Genomic DNA, 21080 nt, shown 5'->3' with positions numbered 1-21080 from the left:
ACTTGCAATAAATAAATAGAGATTTCGGAGTGAGAAAAAAAAACTGATTAAACCAAATCAAAATTAATTTGTTAATTTGGAACTAGTTTTGATTTTGATTTTATTTATTTTAATGTGGTTAGTTTTTTAGGTAAATATCAAATCAAATTGAATGATTCCTGATCCATGAAATTCTCGGCCTATGAAATATGAATACCATATCCTTAAACCAAGAATGGCTAGTTAGACATTATTTTATCCAATAGTTTCTATATTATTAGTTAGTCCTAACCTTTCAACTAGTGGTCTTGATTCCCTATTTATACCTTCCACCTACACTCTCTCTTTCTTTCCACACAAGGCTAGCTGGCTTCTCCAAGACTTCCTTCGATGGATCAGCTTCCAAAGTGTGATGCAAATTATGTTCCTCTCACTCCCATAAATTTCTTGAGTAGAGCTGCCAAAGTTTATGGCAATCGCCTCTCAGTTGTGTACGAAGGAATCCATTTCACATGGCAGCAAACATACGACCGTTGCCTTCGCCTTGCCGATTCTCTCCGTTACTTTAATATTTCTAAAAACGATGTTGTAAGTTTTTCGATCTAGTATATGTTGTGTCTATGTTTTTTTTTTTTGGCGGTCAGGATATTCTCTAGCATATTAGTTTTGAGTATTTACAATATTGTTGTGTTTATTATCTTATTAACAGGTTTCGGTGTTGGCTCCCAACATTCCAGCTCTGTATGAGATGCACTTCGCAGTGCCCATGGCAGGGGGAGTCATCAACGCCATCAACACCAGGCTAAATCCAAACCACGTAGCCACCATTCTACGCCACTCAGAAGCAAAGGTCTTCTTTGTCGACTACCAATTTGTGCAGCTGGCACGTCAGGCCCTCCAAATTCTGATGGCAAGTGAATCTAACTCATCCAAATTAGTTCTCCCTTCAGTGGTTCTCATTGATGACATCGAGTCACCGACTGGTGCTATTTTCGGTGAATGGGAGTATGAACAACTTGTCCGCAAGGGCAATCCAGGGTACATCCCTTATGAGGTCCAAGATGAATGGGATCCCATAGCCTTGAATTACACTTCTGGAACAACATCAGAGCCAAAGGGGGTTGTCTATAGCCACAGAGGTGTCTTCCTTGCCTCCCTTGGCGAAATTATTGCCTGGGAAATGGCAAGTGAACCTGTGTATATGTGGTCTCTTCCTATGTTCCACGCTAATGGCTGGACCTTAGCTTGGGGCATTGCGGCACGGGGTGGAACAAACGTTTGCTTACGCAACACCACTGCTAAAGACATGTATAGGAACATCGCTCAGCACAGGGTAACTCACATGTGTTGTGCACCGATTGTTTTCAACATCCTCCTTGAGGCCAAACCAGAGGAGCGTAGGGAAATCACTTCTCCTGTCCAAATACTTGCCGGTGGGGCACCACCACCGGCCTCACTACTTGAAAAGATGAAGCCATTAGGATTCCATGTCACTCATACGTATGGCCTCACGGAGGTTGGACCAGCCCTTTTGTGTGAGTGGCAAGCCAAGTGGAACAATCTTCCAAGCCAAGATCAGTCAAAAATCATGGCTAGACAAGGGATTAACACAGTAGCTCTGGCTCATATGGATGTCAAAGATTTGAATACAATGATTGGCGTGCCTTGGGATGGTAAAACAATGGGGGAGATTGTTCTGAAGGGAAGCACTGTCATGAAAGGGTATTTCAAGGACCCAAAGGCCACCGCGAAAGCATTCAAGAATGGATGGTTTGCTACAGGCGATATTGGGGTCATACATCCGGACGGATACTTGGAAATCAAGGACAGATCAAAAGATGTGATTATATCTGGCGGTGAAAACATCAGCAGTGTAGAATTAGAGTCAGTTCTTTACAGCCATCCAAGAGTCCTAGAGGCAGCTGTGGTGGCCATGCCACACCCAGTTTGGGGAGAAAGTCCTTGTGCTTTTCTTGCCATTAGAAAGAACTCAGATGGAAAATCTAATGATCTCAAAGAAGCTGATATTATTGCTTATTGCAAGGAAAAGCTTCCCAGTTATATGATTCCAAAGAAAGTGGAGTTCATCCCTGAGTTACCCAAGAATTCAACAGGAAAAATTCAGAAATTCAAGTTAAGGGATTTGGCACGGAATTTTGTGGTCTCAGAGACCTTCCCTAGCAAGAAGAGTGCCCAAGTCAATCCCAATACAGAACTCCAAGGACGTCAGGCTCAGCCAGCTCGTGTTGCTTCGTCTCGTCTTTGAACTTTATATAGCTAAAAAAAAAACAATTTCTGCTATAAAGACCTGCCCCTTTCCGTGGAATATACCATATTACCTATTTTTATAGCAATATTTTTTAATTATGGTTTATAATTATCGATTAAGCTCAAGTGAATTAATTTTGTCCCACGATTAAAGTGTCAGCCTAGTGGTTAACTATTTAAAGCATGGTCGTCAGGGTCTGCCCTTGTTTAGTATGCGGATTAGGGTCAACGAGTTAAAATTAAATTACCCTTATTTTAGATAAAGACCAAAAAACAATTTTTCTCAGAATTGACTACCAAATTTAAAATAAAATAAATAGAGATAAATTGATTTGATGTATCCATATTTAATTGAATTAATATAAAAAATAATTTAAAAATAAACTCGGCTTAAATCAATCTCCAAATTAATCTTTTATATTATGACGATTTGATTTGATGTATCCATATTTGGTGTTTGGCCAATTGATTTGATCTATGAAAATTGGTTGTTTTCTCCATGTATTTATTCTGTTGTTGTAACCTTTAAAATATATTTCTGATTTTATAATTATAAATAAAATAAATTTTTAGTATGATTGTGAAAATCAGGTCAAACGCACATGAATTTTGTTTAACCTTTCTATAATATACTAAAATTAAAAAAAAAACAAGGGATATGAATAAAAAATTAAAAAAAAATTCTGAAAAAAAATGATAAATTAATATATCATTAACTCAATTCATAGGTCTAGAAACTCATTCTTATAAATATGTTGATCATCAAAGTAAAATAAATATCCTTTCAATTAAAATAAAGAAATTCGATGTTTTTTAAAATTAAGAGGAATCAAGGAGATTATGAGTAAATTAATTAGATGAAATTTTCTAATCAATTTTTGACCATCAAACAAATAAATTTAATATTGAAAAACAATTTTAATTCATATATATATATATATATATATATATATATATATATATATTTTATACTTATCATTCTCATCTCATCGTCTCTTGTTTAATGGATGCACACAATGTTATGGGCTATTGTGATGGTTGTTGCGAGAAAAGACAAGGTTAATAATTTTCTCATTGATGAGCAATTCCACTCAAGAATTACAACATATGATAAGATTTTAATCAATTACAATATGGTGATACATTTGAATGAAAATGGTAAAAACACTTTTTTGAACAATGAATTTTTATTTATAACTTCCATATTCGTTAAATTCAACCAAAGAATATAAACAGGATTAATCTAGTCTTACCGTTTCATACTTAAATATCAAGGATAATTCTCATGGATTTTCAAGGCAACAAGATATCAATATTAAGGATAATTCTCAATAATTTTCAAGGCAACAAGGTAGCAATATTAAGGATTAACTCTTTAGGGTTAGCAATATTAATGATGTTTTTTTGGCTTTAATCAATACTGTTGAAAACTTTCCGGGTGAACTTTATTTTTCTCCTTTAAGATTCATCAATGTTCCATTTCTACCTTTGTAATTTGAAGTTCTCAATGTTACCCTTCTAGTTTACATAAATTTCCATTGTTACTTTTAATCGTTGAATATCCTACTTTTTTTAATTTAGTTTTGAATTTTTCTTAGTTTTCCTTTTCTTTTGAGATATTATAACACATGAGAGATTTTAGAGCAAAAATAATAAGAAAAGGGCAAGATTGAAACTTTTGAAAAATTATAGGCAGGACATTGGAAAATTTTAAGCTTTGAGGGTTGAGATGGAAAATTGATGATTGCAAAAATATGATTCATTCTAAATTCTTTATTAAACCTCTCAACCTTGTTTAATAATTTTCTTTTTAATGATAAGGGTATTCTCAAATTAACTTGTGTGTCTATCAAAGCTAAGTGTCTTTTTAAATAATTTTAAAAATACATATTTAATAAATTTATAAACCACCCTTGTCTTTCATATTCATTTGTGACTGGCCAGACAAATTACTATTTTTTAATGTTTTCTTGACCAAATATTTAATATATTTAATAAATTAACTCTCGTAGGATAAAATACAAACTAAATTAAATTATCTAGTTAATAAACTATTCAACCATACAAGAGTGATTAAATAAGACTACTAACAGTGACCTAAGCATGCTGCACTTGCCACCAAAAGAAACCATCATTCATTGATTTTATACATGTAAGGTTTAAACAAATTACTATTTTCTTTTTAGATAATCGTCATATAAACAGTGAGAGTTAATAAATTATTCAAGAAATAAAAAATAAATCTTCGACAAACTAAAATATCCAACTGGTTATGCAAGTCCATGCCAAAATAAACAAAGAACAATTTAGGCACATGTCAATCATGAATCGATCATTAATATTAAAAAAGTTCACCAACAATGATTCAAGTATGTCATACTTGCTGCTTAAAGAAACCGCCTTTCCTTGATTTTATACATTTAAGGTTTGAACAAATAACTCCTTTTCATATCATTGTCATATGAATTGTGAAAATTACTAAATTATTAATAACATAAGAAATAATTCTTCGAGCTGGATCAAATACCAAACTAAAATATCCAACTAGTTTGGCAAGTCCATGCCAAAATAAACAAAGGACAATTCGAGCACATGCCAATCACAAATCGGTGACATTAAAGAAAGTCACCAGCGGTGACCCAAGTATGTCATACTTGTCGCCCTAAAAAACTACCATTCTTTGATTTTATACATTTAAGATTTGAAAAAATGATTTTTTTTCTTTTCATGTAATTGTCACATGAATTGTGAAAGTTAGTAAATTAGTCAAAATATAAAAAATTTGATTTGCATCAAATACCAAACTAAAATATCCAATTGGTTATCCAAGTCGATGCTGAAATAAACAAAGGCAATTCAACAACATGTCAATCACGTATCGATCAACGACATTAAGAAAGGTCATCAATTCAACAACATGTCAATCACGTATCGGTCAACGACATTAAGAAAGGTCATCAATTCAACAACATGCAATCACGTATCGGTTAACGACATTAAGAAAGGTCATCAAAGGTGACCCAAGTGTGATACATTTACCGCTCAAAAGAACCATCATTCCTTGATTTTATAGATTTAAAGTTTGAATAAATGACTCCTTTTCTTTTCATATAATTTGTCATAACCCATTTTTGAGTCATTCCCTAATTTTTAACCATTTTTCCTTTTTAAAATAAAAATAAATAATAAATAATAATAGCAAAGAGATTGATGATGTGGAAAAAGCTAGTTGAGGAAGGATTTCAGATATGTATAAAATCAAGCACAAATTTTGGATAGAATTGAGAGCCTAATTGTACCCCATTGTATCCAAAACTAGAGAAATAATATAGATTCAAGGTCAAATTAAATCATTATTGGATGAATCTACATAAAAATTAAGCTCAATGACATAATTAGATTTTTAATAGGCTAATTTGATTTAATCATGGATCAAATTAAAAGTTTAATTATGTTTAAGAATTAATTTGGGATTTAATTAAATATAAGGACTTAACTATACTTTAAATGGGTCAAATTAATTTTATTAGAGACTTAATTGGTAAAAACTTAAGTCTGAGAGCTAAATTTGAGCTTAATTGAGAATATTGAAATTTTAGAGGACTAAATTTAATTTTTACAAAATCAATTGGTTCAAATCAAGGGTGAGATTGCAAGAAAATTGGAAGTTTAGAGCAATTAAGGGCTAATTGAAGAAACTCGCAACTAAGGACCATTTTGAAAAAGATGCCAAACTTTGGGACTTAATTGACTAAAATCAAGGGTAAAATTGAAGAAAATTGAAAGTTTACTAGTCAATAAAGGGTCAATTTGCATAAATCCAAAATAAAGGATCAAGATGAAAAAGCCACTGAAATTCAGGGTTGACATTAAAGTTCAACAGGGACAAAATTGCATAAAATTAGAAGTTTATGGTCAATTAGGGGTGCAATTGAAAGAAATTAAAAGCCAAAGGACCGAATTGAACTTTGACCAAACCCCTAAATTGAAACCCTAAAAAGTTCAAAATAACACCATTTTGAATAGTAAAAAAATTCAGACCAGATGACACGTCCTTTGGTTACTGTTCATCATCATCATCTTCTTTTTCACCCAAAAAAGGTGTCCAAATGGCTATTTTTCATGTGCATTTAATTATTCTTCTCCCCATTAAACCGGGCAAACCATAAACCATTATGATGGCCTGACATTGTACTACACCCTATAGTAGGTCTCGCCAGTCAACAACCCCTACAGCCACCATGGTGCCTCGTCAAAATAGCCAACTCGACTAGCTTTAGCAACCCATTTTGACAGACCATGATGATACCTTTGAGTTAACGATTAAGATCCTTCCTAGATGAAGCAAGGGCCAAGAATTGTGCTTAAAAAAGACAAAATAATCCTCTTCCATCCCCTATAAATAGGGGTGGATTCCATGTATTGAGTATCAAGAAATCCAAGTTCAAAGTCAGTAAAAAACCAGCTCTTACCTCCAATTCCCACCTTTCTTTTTTTTTCTTCCAACGTTCTTTCTCTCTCCAACACAACTCCAGCGACATCACTGCCTCCAACCACCATGTGCCACCAGCCAAGCTACCAAACAAGCCACCGACCACTTCACCTCTTTGTCAAGTGAGCCCCTTCCTCTTTTTCTTCCTCTTCTTATTCTTCTTCTTCCTTTTCTTCTTCTTCATCATCTTCCTTTTCTTCTTCTCCCCCTCACCATGCCTACTACTATGCCTACTACATGCATTATGCATGCAAATGGAAGAAAATAATTGACATGGTCATTAGGTCGGGCCAATTACAATGTACGCCTGGGCTAGACTCGTTTTAGCCCAGCCTAAATGGTTGGACCAGGTCCAACCCAATGTGAGAGAGAGAGAGAGAGAGAGAGAGAGAGAGAGAGAGAGGCTAGGTCTGTTGGGCCGTTTGTCGGCCCAACCTGACCCGGTTGGGCCAGATCCAGCCTGACCTATAAAATAATATAAAAAAATATAAAAAAAAACCAAAACAATTCCAAGGGCTACTTCAAAAAATTTATGATTTTCTCACATGTTTTTCTACCAATATTTTTCAATATTGGGTTATAGATTTACACTGTAAGATATGAACCCAGTACAAAATTCCTGATTTTCTCTTAAATTTTTGAAAAAACAAAAAATCCTTATTTCAAAAACATAAAAACAAAAATTTCTTTTTTGGCATACAACCAAATCCTAAAGGTTTTTTATGCATATTTTTTATAAGATAAAATCATATTTTTATCATGTTTTGAAAATGCAAAAATGAATATTTTAACCAGTTTATGATTATCCATTAGACTTTGGCTAAAATGTCAAAAATCCTTCAACAACTATTTTGTTTAATTAATATTTATATTATTAGGATTTAGTTGTAGATTTTAATACATAGGGTATAAAACTACAAGTATACCATCGAGTATTAAAGATACAAAGTGCAAAATAAATGCGATGCTATAATTTAGCCCTTTGAACGGTTAGGATTTAACTCAATAAGATACAATCTTTCTGACAAAGGAAGATCTGCCTTGAATCTTAGACAAAACCAATAGATAAGAACACGACTTAGAATAACAATAAAAAAACAATGCAATTTAGTTTAGATATGATACACTAGGGGTGATGCGTTTTCTCCTTACACATCCAATCCCTTACCTAGACTCTCACAAATCATTAAGTTTTATAGTGAACATAATATTAAATGACAACTCTTAAACTTATTAATTACAATTTTATAATTAAACTTAAAATTCATTTCGAACACACCTCGCAGCAGGCAGACCTGCTATTTTCTATGTCGCACGCCCTGTGACATAATTGTCAATGAATTGCAAAAGTTAATAAATGAGTCAAAAGATTCGAAAGAAATCAATGATTTAGATCAAATACCAAACTAAAATATCCAATGGTTTGGCAGTCCCTGCCGAAATAAACGAATGGTTGGGTTGAAGAGACAAGACATCTTAGCTTGTCTGGTTAATTTCTTTTCGACCGAGAGGATTAGCTATGCAATATATGTCGGCCAAAAAGAAAATCCTATCCAATATCAAGGGGCAAGATGCAGTGGACCGTCGTGTTCATGAAGCCAGAAGAAGGATACAAAGGATAAAGAGAGGAAAGAGTTTATCCAAGCTAGTGGGAGTGTGGCAAGCTTGTTCATTTCATCGGACTAAATCATCTCGGCATTTTTTTTCAAACTACCCACACTCGTTTTCTTAAATTCAAACTACCCTTTGCTTCTTTCTTCTTTTTTCTTTTTTCTTTTTGTTTTACTTGGACTTGTTTTTCCTATTTAATTTATGCAAATAATTGATAAAAATAGATAAATAATTAATCAATAAATTTATATTTATATTCTAAGACTATAAAATAAATAGTTTTAAAAACAATTAAATTAAATTAAAATATTTATTTTTGAAAAAAATAAAAAAGCATACTGATTATTTGTAAAATAAATAAATTTAATTAGTTATTCAGATTTATGACTTGAAAATAAATAGAATTAATTAGTTAATTTTTATATTAACTGAAATAAATAGATTGTTTTTATTTATAAAATGACATAAATGTTTGGGACTAATAAAATTACTTATTTATGAAATAATGAATCAAATAAATTAATGTAATTCTGTGGTTACTAAGATCCATGCACCGATACATACAGCAACTAATCATTGTTGTGTAAATTACACTTCAAATATTTTTGATTTAAATTTTGAACCCAATACCTTTGAGCAAAAATTTCAATTCTTTAAATAATATGGTGAAACATATGAGAGGTGAAAAGTCAAATAATATATGATTTGCATCTTTGCGACCTTGTCTTTGAATATGATTAAAAGTCTCTGTCACACCAAATATGATAATTAAGAAAACTACTTTCAATACTAAATAAATTATTAACAAAAAAAACTAAGTCATGTGGCCATTCCACTGTAGCAACTTTACTGTACATTCTCCATCAAAATACTATGGATTAAAATAGTTATTTAAAAAAAAAAAATTGGTCCTCAAATTTTTTTTTCCATAATTAAGTCATTTTGAACCCAAATTCACACCCAATTGCATATTTTGTTTTTGTGTAAAAGGGTTGAATTGAAAGACAAAGAACTAAAATTAAAAAACAGGCAATATAGGTGGTAGTTTTGAGATTTGCTTTAAAAGTTCATTTTAGATCCTCGTTATTTTTAGCAGGTAACCGGTCCCTCTAAATTTTAAAAAATCAATTTTGATATTAAACTTCATTTTCTTTCAATCTTTTTTTTTAGTGAAGGAGGGAGAGAGGGAGAGGGTCGCTGAATTTTGGTGTAAAGAGAGAGGTTTTGTTGGTGACGATTCCGGCCACTAAAACAGTTTATTTTTATGTCAAATGATCTCATATAATGAGGAAAGTTCAGATTGTGTTTTTTTTACCTTGAAAGTACCTAAAAAATAGATCTGAGTTGGAAGATTTTTTTATTTCGGGTTGTTTATGGATTTTGGGATGGTTTTTTATGTTTTCGAAGGTCATTGATAGGTTTATTAAGGTTCCAATGATGTTTTAGGTTAAAAATAGTTTGCAAATGAGTATTTTGACCACTATAATGGTCGTATCCATTGTTTGCCAAGACAAACAACACGTTGTCATTTTTTTTTTTGTCAAAGAGCGCATTGAATTTTAAAAAAATTAAGGCCCTCACGCAATCCCTTTCTTGGTGGGCCACACACCAGGCCCACAGCACATGCCTTCATTCTTACTTTTTTCTTAATTATTTTTTTAAAATAATTTTTGTGTTTATATTTTAATTAGTATCTCTTCTATGTTGTTTTTTGTTTTGTTTTTTTAGCTTTTTTAAAATAATAATAATTTTTTAATTAAACAAAAGGTCCTCTTTTTAGAGCTTCGCTATGTATAACAGTGAAGCTCCTCTCTTCTTTTCCTTCAATTTAGTTCTTTGTTTTTTCTTTTCTTTTCATTTTTTTTCAGATATTTTTTTAACAATTATATGGATTCCCTTTAAATTTGTCTAATCAGTTGAATCACTCGATGTAATTTTTACATGGTTGGATTTTAAACTCGAGCAAAGTAAAGAGTTGGATTAAGATATTTTTTTTCTGTTATTTTTATTTTTTTTCAATTTCATTTTTAGAATTTTTTTACAGGTTTGCCGGGTTTTTTTTGAATTGATCAAGTCAAGATTATGATTAACACTATTTAATTTTAAATTCAGGCTGAGCTAGAAGATTTTAAAATTAACACTCACTGCCAATTTTAATAACAACACCAAAGTTCTTTATCCTTTAGATATTTTTTTGTTACGTTTAAAAAGTCTGACCCGACTGGCAACGGAACACAGTTATGTAAACTTACCGTGAATGCACGACTAATTATTGCAAGAGAGAACCAGTAGAAAGCAACATTTACCAGCAGCTTTCTTTTTTGATAAAATGGCCTCCAGAGAACATGATTTTGCTACTGAGTTCCCGAGGAGATTATTAGCTCTGGTATCTCCCATTCCGAGCCAACCTCACCCTGAGGAAATTAAGGCCCAAGAAAAAATTATTCTCTTTAGGGTAGTAGAGACGTCGTTATAGACTTAATCAACCATCTTAAGCAATATCTTCTAATTAGGGATTAGAGGGATCAAACTTGAATTTTTTGAAAGCAAGAAATAGGCATCAAATTTTAATGGGGTAGGAAACTTTCCAGCACTAGAAAGGTTACGTGTACTCGCAAAATATTAAGGGGAGGATGTATACTTTCCATCATTTAAAAGGCAAAATCTTTTAAAGGAAAATATCGAATATTATCTACTTCTTTATTTAAGAAAAGAGATTAAATTTGTTATATTATTAACAAAAAAGCAGCAAACTTTCATCCTAGTTATAACCATAGTTTTTAAAGTATCCAACTCCAGAGTTAACTCAGGAGAAGTCTTGGGTTACATGGAAGGTGGGTGTCCATGTCGATGTATATTTTTTATTTTATAAAAAAGTTAAAATAGAGTTGTTCATTCTTTGAGTGTGATCTAATATGTTTTTATGAGAGTTGAATGGACAAAGATGAGATTGGAGTCTCTATTACTATATATGGATCCTTCCCAGTTAGGTAATTTAAAAAATATTTCGATTCGAGGCAAACTTCAAGAAAATATTCAATTTTATCAAGTGTTAGCTTGTTGATTGTTGTCTAGACTACCCATTGAACCTCCACGCAAGCTTGTTTATTGGTAACCCACACCAACTCAAGTTATATATATATATATAGTCTTGTCTGATCATGGAGTTGGTAAGACGTATCGTTTTTCATTTTAAATTCGAGTTCTTAAAATTAATAGAAAAGGATGAGTCTCTTCCATGAACTAATCTTTATTGGCGAGGAATGTGTCGGTGAAAAGCTTAGAGCATACTTTCGAAGAATAATTTCATGAACGCAGGGGCCATGAAAGGAGAAAAACCCAGCGCTGCAAGATAACCGAAGTGGGCTATAACAATATTCAAGGGGCAGTGGCAGAGCTGCTGGCCATACAAATTTGTCTAAATTGATATTTAATTTTTCTTCCTTTTCTTTTTAATCCACAAGTAACTGTACCGGATGAAACAATGTCAATATCTTCTTCACTGTTAGTAGTTAGTGTGTCAAAAACCTTAACTATGTTCTCTCAAGTTCTAAAGTTGCAATCTTAAATTATAGGGGAAAACTTTGATACATTTTATAAGGTTAATGGCTCGTAAGAAGTCCTTGAAATATAACACATCAATTGTTTATATATATATATATATATATATATATATATATATGAAAAATAAGTAAAATCTGAAAATAACACTAAAAATAATGAAAAAAATTCAAAAATAGTATTTTCATTCAGAAGTACTTGTGGTATCATGTCGCTACAATATTTAACAGTTTTATCAACATATTTTTTCCATAAAATTCATATTTCATCAGTAATTAATAAAGAGTTTTTTTGTAATTTGATGGTTACAGCTAGAAGATAAATAGGGATGTGGGTGTGATTGTTACTCTAATTCGCAAACATCAATTGCTTCCTTACTAATTAAAATAATGTTATATTTAATTTTTAATCTAAGTGATTATGTACAGTATGATTAAAACATATAATTTCCTTAATCCAATTATGGCTAATTAGACATTATTTTATCAAATAATTTATATGTGATTAGTTGGTCCTAACCTTTCAACCTGTGATCCTAATTCCATATTTATACCCTCAATTATCGAAGACCACCTTAATGCCACCCACCAACAATACTATCTCTTTCTTTCTACACAAGCCTAGCTAGCTTCTCTGTTACTTCCTTCAATGGATCAGCTTCCAAAATGTGATGCAAACTATGTTCCTCTCACCCCCATAAATTTCTTGAAGAGAGCTGCCAAAGTCTATGGCAATCGCCACTCTGTTGTGTACGAGGGAATCCATTTCACATGGCAGCAAACATACGAGCGTTGCCTTTGCCTTGCTGATTCTCTCCGTTCCTTTGATATTTCCAAAAACGATGTTGTAAGTTTTTCGATATAGTTTATGTTGTGTCTGTTTTTTTTTTTTTTTTTTGATGGTCAGGATATTCTCGAACTAGCATATTTGTTTATTATCTTATTAACAGGTTTCGGTGTTGGCTCCCAACATTCCAGCTCTGTATGAGATGCACTTCGCAGTGCCCATGGCAGGGGGAGTCATCAACGCCATCAACACCAGGCTAAATCCTAAGCACGTAGCCACCATTCTACGCCACTCAGAAGCAAAGGTCTTCTTTGTCGACTACCAATTTGTGCAGCTGGCACGTCAGGCCCTCCAAATTCTGATGTCAAGTGAATCTATTTCATCCAAATTAGTTCTCCCTTCAGTCGTTCTCATTGATGACATCGAGTCACCGACTGGTGCCATTTTCGGTGAAAGGGAGTATGAACAACTTGTCCGCAAGGGCAATCCAGGGCACATCCCTTTTAAGGTCCAAGATGAATGGGATCCCATAGCCTTGAATTACACTTCTGGAACAACATCAGAGCCAAAGGGGGTTGTCTATAGCCACAGAGGTGTCTTCCTTGGCTCCCTTGGCGTAATTATTGGCTGGGAAATGGCAAGTGAACCTGTTTATATGTGGTCTCTTCCTATGTTCCACTGTAATGGCTGGACCTTTGCGTGGGGCATTGCGGCACGGGGTGGAACAAACGTTTGCTTACGCAACACCACTGCTAAAGACATGTATAGGAACATCGCTCAGCACAGGGTGACTCACATGTGCTGTGCACCGATTGTTTTCAACATCCTCCTTGAGGCCAAACCAGAAGAACGTAGAGAAATCACTTCTCCTGTCCAAATACTTGTCGGTGGGGCACCACCACCGGCCTCCCTACTTGAAAAGATGAAGCCATTAGGATTCCATGTCACTCATTCCTATGGCCTCACAGAGGTTGGACCAGCCCTTGTATGTGAGTGGCAGGCCAAGTGGAACAATCTTCCAAGCCAAGATCAGTCAAAAATCATGGCTAGACAAGGGATTAATTCAGTAGCTCTATCTCATATGGATGTCAAAGATTTGAATACAATGATTAGCGTGCCTAGGGATGGTAAAACAATGGGGGAGATTGTTCTGAAGGGAAGCACTGTCATGAAAGGGTATTTCAAGGACCCAAAGGCCACCGCGAAAGCATTCAAGAATGGATGGTTTGCTACAGGCGATATTGGGGTCATACATCCGGACGGATACTTGGAAATCAAGGACAGATCAAAAGATGTGATTATATCTGGTGGTGAAAACATCAGCAGTGTAGAATTAGAGTCGGTTCTTTACAGCCATCCAAGAGTCCTAGAGGCAGCTGTGGTTGCCATGCCACACCCAGTTTGGGGAGAAAGTCCTTGTGCTTTTCTTGCCATTAAAAAGAACTCAGATGGAAAATCTAATGATCTCAAAGAAGCTGATATTATTGCTTATTGTAGGAAAAAGCTTCCCCGTTATATGGTTCCGAAGAAAGTGGAGTTCATCCCTGAGTTACCCAAGACTTCAACAGGAAAAATTCAGAAATTCCAGTTAAGGGATTTGGCACGAAATTTTGTGGTCTCGGAGACCTTCCCTAGCAAGAATACTGCCCAAGTAAATGCCAATACAGAAATGCAAGGACGTCAGGCTCTGCCATCTCGTGTTGCTTCGTCTCGTCTTTGAACTTGATATGGTTCAGTTTTTTTTTCCTCGCCTGTATGTACAGACCTGCCCCTTTAATTTTGAGTGTTGATTGGGTTTTATTTTAATTTTTTATTTTGATTTTTTTTATATATAATTATCATGATTATTTTAAATTATCTTTATATTTAGTTGATAGTTAATTTTATTAAAAAAAATTAATATGATTGTCTGCATGGAATGACCAAAATTGAAAGCAATGAACAATGTCAGACCTTTCTTTTTTTAAAAAAAAAAAGTGTTAACTCTAGACTTTTTTTTCACCTTGGTTATTAATTCTTTTTTTCAATTGGATCCTACAATATTATATTTATTGAGATTTAGAAATGATGGTATGTTTTGGTCTTCAATGTTGTGTTGATTGAGATTTAAGAATGATGGTTTATTTCGATTTATTTTTTATGTAATTAACTTGATTTCAAAAAAAAACCTCGCAATTATCTTGGTGTATAATTTAACAGAAAATAATCTGATTTTATTATTTGCATATAATTGAAAATGAGAGGAATGAAATTGTCTCATAGAACAAATTTTTATAAAAACAATTTTTGTGTCGTTGCCTTTTCCATAAATTCACTCTTTGGGTTTTGACAAAAAAATCTTTTTTGGTCCCTTGAGCTTGGAGATTGATTGACAATCCACAACTTTATTTTTCTTGCATTGTAGACCACGTGAGAGGAGAGAAAGAGTCGTCAGATTACGGGAGGTAGAATGAGAAAGTTGATAAACATCCACTTTTTAGTTATTAAACTTGTCATTCTTGATGTGAACGGTTCTATTCAATGAAGATAGTTCTATTTAGACTCTTTTTTTTTTCTTTTTTTTGCCAAAAAAATAAATAAATTAGGACTCAAGAATTGTTTTTTGGTATGAGTTGATATTTTGTTTTAAAATCAATGAAATGCTAATTTAAGAGAATGAATGAACTTATTGAGGTCCCAAAGTGTTTTTCTAGATGTTTTAAATGAAAAAAAAAAATGTTTAAAATAGGTTTTTAAGCTCATATGAGCTGCCATGAATCTAGCCACATGTGGTGGCTTGATTCTAGAAAAGCAGGCAATGCATTCCTTCTATGTTTTGTTAAATGATAGATGATATGTCATCCGCTCTTAAAATAAAAAGAAAAAAAACTATGGGTAGACATGTGAGCCTGCTATAGGGCGGTGCACCTGGGATCCACACTCATACCTCCCTTGATATTTTTTTTCTTTTGATTTTTTAAAAAAGTTATTACATCCAACTAAAAGGTCAAACCGAGGCAAAGCTATGGACGACCCCGAGTCAAGAGGGTCAAATTGGATTCACCAAATAGTTTTTTATTTAAAAATACATCAAAACAAAGTTATTTTGGCAAGAAAAAAAATTATGAATGAGATATTGAGCAGGTTTTGCCGGGTTGACTAGATCAACCTAGGTCAATCCCCTCCTTATTTTTTTAACCTAGATATTTAGTCAATTTTGCTAGTGGAAATTTTTCTTTTTTCGTTGAATTAAGCAAAAATAGTTTTAAAAAGAACATAGTTGTTAAACTTGGTGGATCTAGTACAATTGCCTTTGAATCAATCTATGTTGGTCATACAAGTTGCATATAAACCCACTAGGTTGAATCTATCAATTCAAGGCACCTCCCAAATGGTTTCATTTAAAACCCGAGTTAGGTAAGAAGATTTTAAAATTGACCTGTTTACTGCCAGAAAGTTTTTGGCAAGCTAAACGTTTTTTCTCTCGCTAAAAAAAATGGTATAGCCCATGGCATAGCACATGTCACCTATATAGTGTTAATAGTAATAGTAACTATTTGACCAGCACTATACTACGAGTCAAATGTTTTTTTTCTATAAAATTTTTTTTCATATAGGCTTTTCTAACGTTATTTGTACATAAAAAAATACAAGTGTAATTCAAAAAATTTATACATATATATAATCAAATAAATCGAGAATCATGTGTGTTAAAAAATGAAAAAAAAGTCATTAACTATAAATGAAGATAAAAATAAAAAATTGATAAACATATATAGATTACGATATATAACATTGCAACATGAGCCATTCATTCGGTTGTTTTGAATGACTTTGTTTATCAAAATCAAATTTTCATTCAATTAAATGATAATAGATACAAATACACATGAAATTGATTGAATAAAATATAAAGGAAAATATTAAGGTTACAAAATATTATCCAAGAAAAAATATTGTTTATTGATATAAAACATAAAAAGAAATTATAGATGAATTAGAATAATCTTTTCAAAAATTAAATACATACAAAATAACTAAAAAAAATTATCATTTAAAAGAGGTTATATAAATAAAATAAAATAAAATAGAGAAGGGATGTTAATTTAAATATAAATAAAAAATAATTAAAAAAAACATATATAAAAACATTATTTAAAAACAAAACACTAATTTGAAAAAAAAGGGGCTAAGCCAACCCGCTTGACCCATTTCATTAGGGCTCGCGTGCATGGGCTGTTATTTTATTTATTGTAATTGGAGCAAATGACATGTTGTCTGTCCTAATTTTTTTAATAAAAAATAAGACAAGGTGTCACTTATTGAGACAAACGACGTGTCGTCTGATTTTATCTAGGTGGTTGGAAAATCAAGGGTGAAGGTTTTTTTACCCAAAACACCTTAAGAACCTTGATAAATCTATTTAAGGCCTCAAAAAATCTGAAAAAAATCCCAAAATTCAAAATTAATCTAAAATAAAAAAATCTTCTTGAACTCATATCTATTTTTTTAAGCTTTTTCAAGGTAAAAAAAAAACATATAATATAAACTCTTATCATAGAAAAGAATAATTTGACACTAAAATCGATCGTTTTGATGGCTTAAAACGGCATTAAAGATATTTTTTTCTCTTCACCACTGAAATGTGATGACTTTTTCCTCTTCTCTCTCAAATCTGAAACTTAAAAATAACAAAAATAAATTTTGTATCAAAATTGAATTGAAAAAATTATTGAGGGATCGAAAATATATAATTTTTAAAGTATGAGGACTAAATTATATTTTTTGTGTGAACTTTAAAACCATTGTTCATTTGTGGCATCTTTTCTACTTTGATCCCCTATTTTTTAATTTTATTTTTAGTAAATAAATTTGATTAAGTTTCCTTTAAATTTAGTTTAAAAATGATGCAATCTAAAAAATAAATGGAGGACCAAATTGAAAACAAAGAAAGTTTCTGAACACTAGATTTATCGTAAAATATAAGAGAAAGAGCAGTGCTTTGTGCACAATAAAAATACCATTTAGGTTTTTAGTAATTTTTGAATTATGGTTCGATGATTGTTGATTAAGCTCGAAGTGTCGATTAATTTTGTCCTAAAGGAATTCAATATCGAATAGTATCAGTCTAGTGGTTCATGATTGTGAAGTATACTTGTCAGACCTTGTTCTTGTTGGGAGCTAACCTAGATTAATAATAATAAAAAAAATAAAAATTCAGACTTGCTTATTATCCGCTAACTAACAATTTTTTGCAAGTTTAATTGTAAGAGAAAACAATGACGAGTACCCGTCATTCAAAACCGAACCTTCAGTCATCTTAAAAACTATAAATATAGTAAGATATGAGGGTGGCATCAGGCTGTCGTGGTGTAGTTGGTTATCACGTCAGTCTAACACACTGAAGGTCTCCGGTTCGAACCCGGGCGACGCCAATGTTTTCTATTTTGTTTTCTTCAATTACGTAATCAAGCTGCTCAAAAAGAAATGAAATCAAGCAAGCAAGCTGCTAGTTTTCTTCTTCTTAATATGTGATTTTTTACTCTGAATGTTCCTAATAGAGTTCATGCCATTCATTCTCTGGCTTATCGCACACCACATACTTCTTTGCTCCATTCCTGTCAAGGTTCCCACATGAGTAGTTGCTTGTCACACCCACGCGACATGGCATAAGGAGAGTCCTGAGCTTCAAGCTTCGCGCAGGGTGTGAATTATTCAGTTTGGACATGAATGCAGTATATATAGAGATTCAGAGTTTCGTACGTGTATATCATGCTCTCATTGTTCATCCTTCGTATTGCTTGCTGCAATTTCTGGTTGTGGAACTTGGAGGCAATATTCCAAGTCTCACTGTAATTCTGATATGAAGAGAAAGCTGTCAATATGGGCAGGCAATCCAAGAGGCCACAGTGTTGCTGCTGCTTTTCTTTTCAGGTTGGCAGAAAGCTGTTTGATAAGCGATGTTGTGTAGGCTGGTAAATCCCAACATAGATAGTAAACAATGATATGTTGTATTGCCACAGGTTACCTACCCTATCAGTCCAGCACCATGAGCACAAACAAAACAACAATGTAGTTTACCAAATTCACCTGAAGACTCCCATTTCTTTGAATGTAAGTAGGGTAGTCGTTGCCTGCTAGAGACACCAGGGCAAACCCTTCAGAATTCCATAACATATATAACTAGAACTCTACTAGAATGACAATCACTGAGTCTAGTCTCCTGTATTTTTCAATTTAATTCAAGTTTCCTCTCCACAAATCAGCAGCCACGATTAGACTACAAATCCAGAATTTCCCTCTCGTCTTTCCCATATGGCCTTAAGTATACTCTCCTGATGCACCAATAATTCTTTTGCGTTCTACCTACGAATTATCATATCCTTTAGTTAACTCTTAGACACCGATATGCTAGCTCATGATCTTGATTTCAGATCTTGTTAATTCTACTCAAATATTGTGGATGTGGAGTTAGGGCTACCACAATCCTTCTTGTACTTGAAAGTATAGATAGTCAGCAGTTTAAAATGGAGGAATTGATGCACGAACTTTGTAATCCATAATTAACTTGGTATTTAAATTAGTACAAGATGGGATTCTGATAATCTTGTTTCTAAATCAATTTTTTTTTAATATAACATTAGAATTCAAGATGAGATAGCAAAACCAATATCTAATTGACTGTGTACCTACCGGTTAAAGATAATTATGATGTCTAATACTATCAGAAGAAAATTTAGCTTTATTTTCTGAATATATTATACAATAAACAACAACAACAACAACAATAATAATAAAAAAACAAATATAAATATTAAATATTATACGGGCAATATTTATAGAACTTACAATTTCTTCATAAACGTTAGAACTTACAATTGTAGTATAAAAAATCCTCTGAAAAAGAAAAACCATATAGCAAATTTGAATTGATTTGATTTTAATGCATTAAGAACGTGTTTCAACATTACAATTTAAATGGCGTTTTCATTATCCTGCATGAAAGATCGTCATACTCGAAAGCGTCTTTATAATGCTAATAACTCCTTTTATGTCAAAGATTACCTTGAAAAATCATAATAAACTTGAATTGATTTTGAAGATGTCAAGCATATATTTCAGCATTACAACCTAAATAAACGTTTTCACATTTTCATTGGCTAGTATAAAATAATATTGTTGTTTTGTGCTGTTAATATTAATTTTTTTGTTAGAGAAATTTAATAACTTAAATTTTTAGGTTGAGATAATTCTTTGACTTGATGTTAAAGTTTTGATGATCAAACAATGACAAGTTCAAATTCTATCACCCTTGTTTTTTACTTTAATTAAAATCTAATATTTAACAGCACAAGAAGAAGGTGAACCTAAACAAGTTTTAAGTCTAAATTTTTTTTACTTGAGTAGATATATTAAATAATAATATAAATTATATATTAAAATCTAACCTAATAACTTAAATTTTTAAATTGAGATAATTCTTTAATTAACACCGTTCTCTTTCAAACATTTAAAAGACTTAATCTATGACAAATGAATGCCATGATTTGAAATCTTATCTTATAAATCTTGAAATCTAATTATGGAGTAATTTCTAAATAAAGTAACCTTCATTGATTTTAATAGATTAAGCTATCACACAATTTGTAAATATATAAGAAAATATAGATGAGATATAACCCAATTAAAAAAATGAGAACCCAAATCTTCTTCTAGCTGCATTAGTAATAGTAATTATTTGTTGACAATGACTATATAATAAATTACAGGATGAGATAGATGAGATATAACCCTAATAATAAAAAAAAAACTTTGTCTTTTAACAAATGATAGCAATGGCAGGCACCAATTGGGCCAATTGATAACATCACTTAATTCTATAATAATTTGACATCCCCACCTTCTTATTTTGTCTCTCTTGGGTAGTGGGCAAAAACTAAATGAGAACAAGCAAATTGCCATCGATCCAAGCAAGAAATAAAAAAGAATAGGGTTGAAAATAGACAGTCTCATTGATTATAGCTTCCTTCGTGCATTTCGGTGGCTAAATTTATTATTATTATTATTATTATTATTATTATACTTATAAAAGACCAATATTCATTTGTTACTTGAAGAAATGTTGAGAATTTTAAAATAAATTATTACTGAAAGCTAAATGTTAGAACCCAATTCTACTTTAAAAAAGCTTGGTACATGAGAGAATCCATAAACTTTTAGTCATTCCCCGCCAGTGGAAAATTGAAATCTCTCTGGTCCACGAGGGACCTCGGCCACTGAATTCTGCCTAGGCTATTAGATCCGGTTTGACTGAATTCCTAGATTGTTGATTAAGTTAATTTATATTAATTTGGATAAATTAAAATAATATTTTTTAAAAAATTAAAAATTAAACCAAAATTTA

General features: G+C 32.2%; 2 protein-coding genes and 1 non-coding gene across 3 annotated transcripts; all 3 read left to right on the top strand.

Annotated features, from left to right (window-relative positions):
* Positions 1-350: 350 nt before the first annotated feature.
* Positions 351-2335, top strand: LOC133689257 (trans-cinnamate:CoA ligase, peroxisomal-like). Its single transcript, XM_062109059.1, has 2 exons — positions 351-567; positions 689-2335. The coding sequence occupies exons 1-2, from the start codon at positions 370-372 to the stop codon at positions 2243-2245; spliced, it is 1755 nt and encodes a 584-aa protein (XP_061965043.1). The 5' UTR covers positions 351-369; the 3' UTR covers positions 2246-2335.
* Positions 2336-12502: 10167 nt separating this feature from the next.
* Positions 12503-14551, top strand: LOC133689354 (trans-cinnamate:CoA ligase, peroxisomal-like). Its single transcript, XM_062109186.1, has 2 exons — positions 12503-12757; positions 12861-14551. The coding sequence occupies exons 1-2, from the start codon at positions 12560-12562 to the stop codon at positions 14415-14417; spliced, it is 1755 nt and encodes a 584-aa protein (XP_061965170.1). The 5' UTR covers positions 12503-12559; the 3' UTR covers positions 14418-14551.
* Positions 14552-18036: 3485 nt separating this feature from the next.
* Positions 18037-18111, top strand: TRNAV-AAC (transfer RNA valine (anticodon AAC)). Its single transcript has one exon. It is a non-coding gene; the product is annotated as a tRNA-Val (tRNA).
* The last annotated feature ends 2969 nt before the right edge of the window (positions 18112-21080 follow it).

Source organism: Populus nigra, chromosome 3, assembly GCF_951802175.1.
Source record: "Populus nigra chromosome 3, ddPopNigr1.1, whole genome shotgun sequence".
Taxonomy (NCBI): domain Eukaryota; kingdom Viridiplantae; phylum Streptophyta; class Magnoliopsida; order Malpighiales; family Salicaceae; genus Populus; species Populus nigra.
The sequence above is the reverse complement of the archived record's forward strand: the minus strand, read 5'-3'. Positions and strand labels throughout refer to the sequence as shown.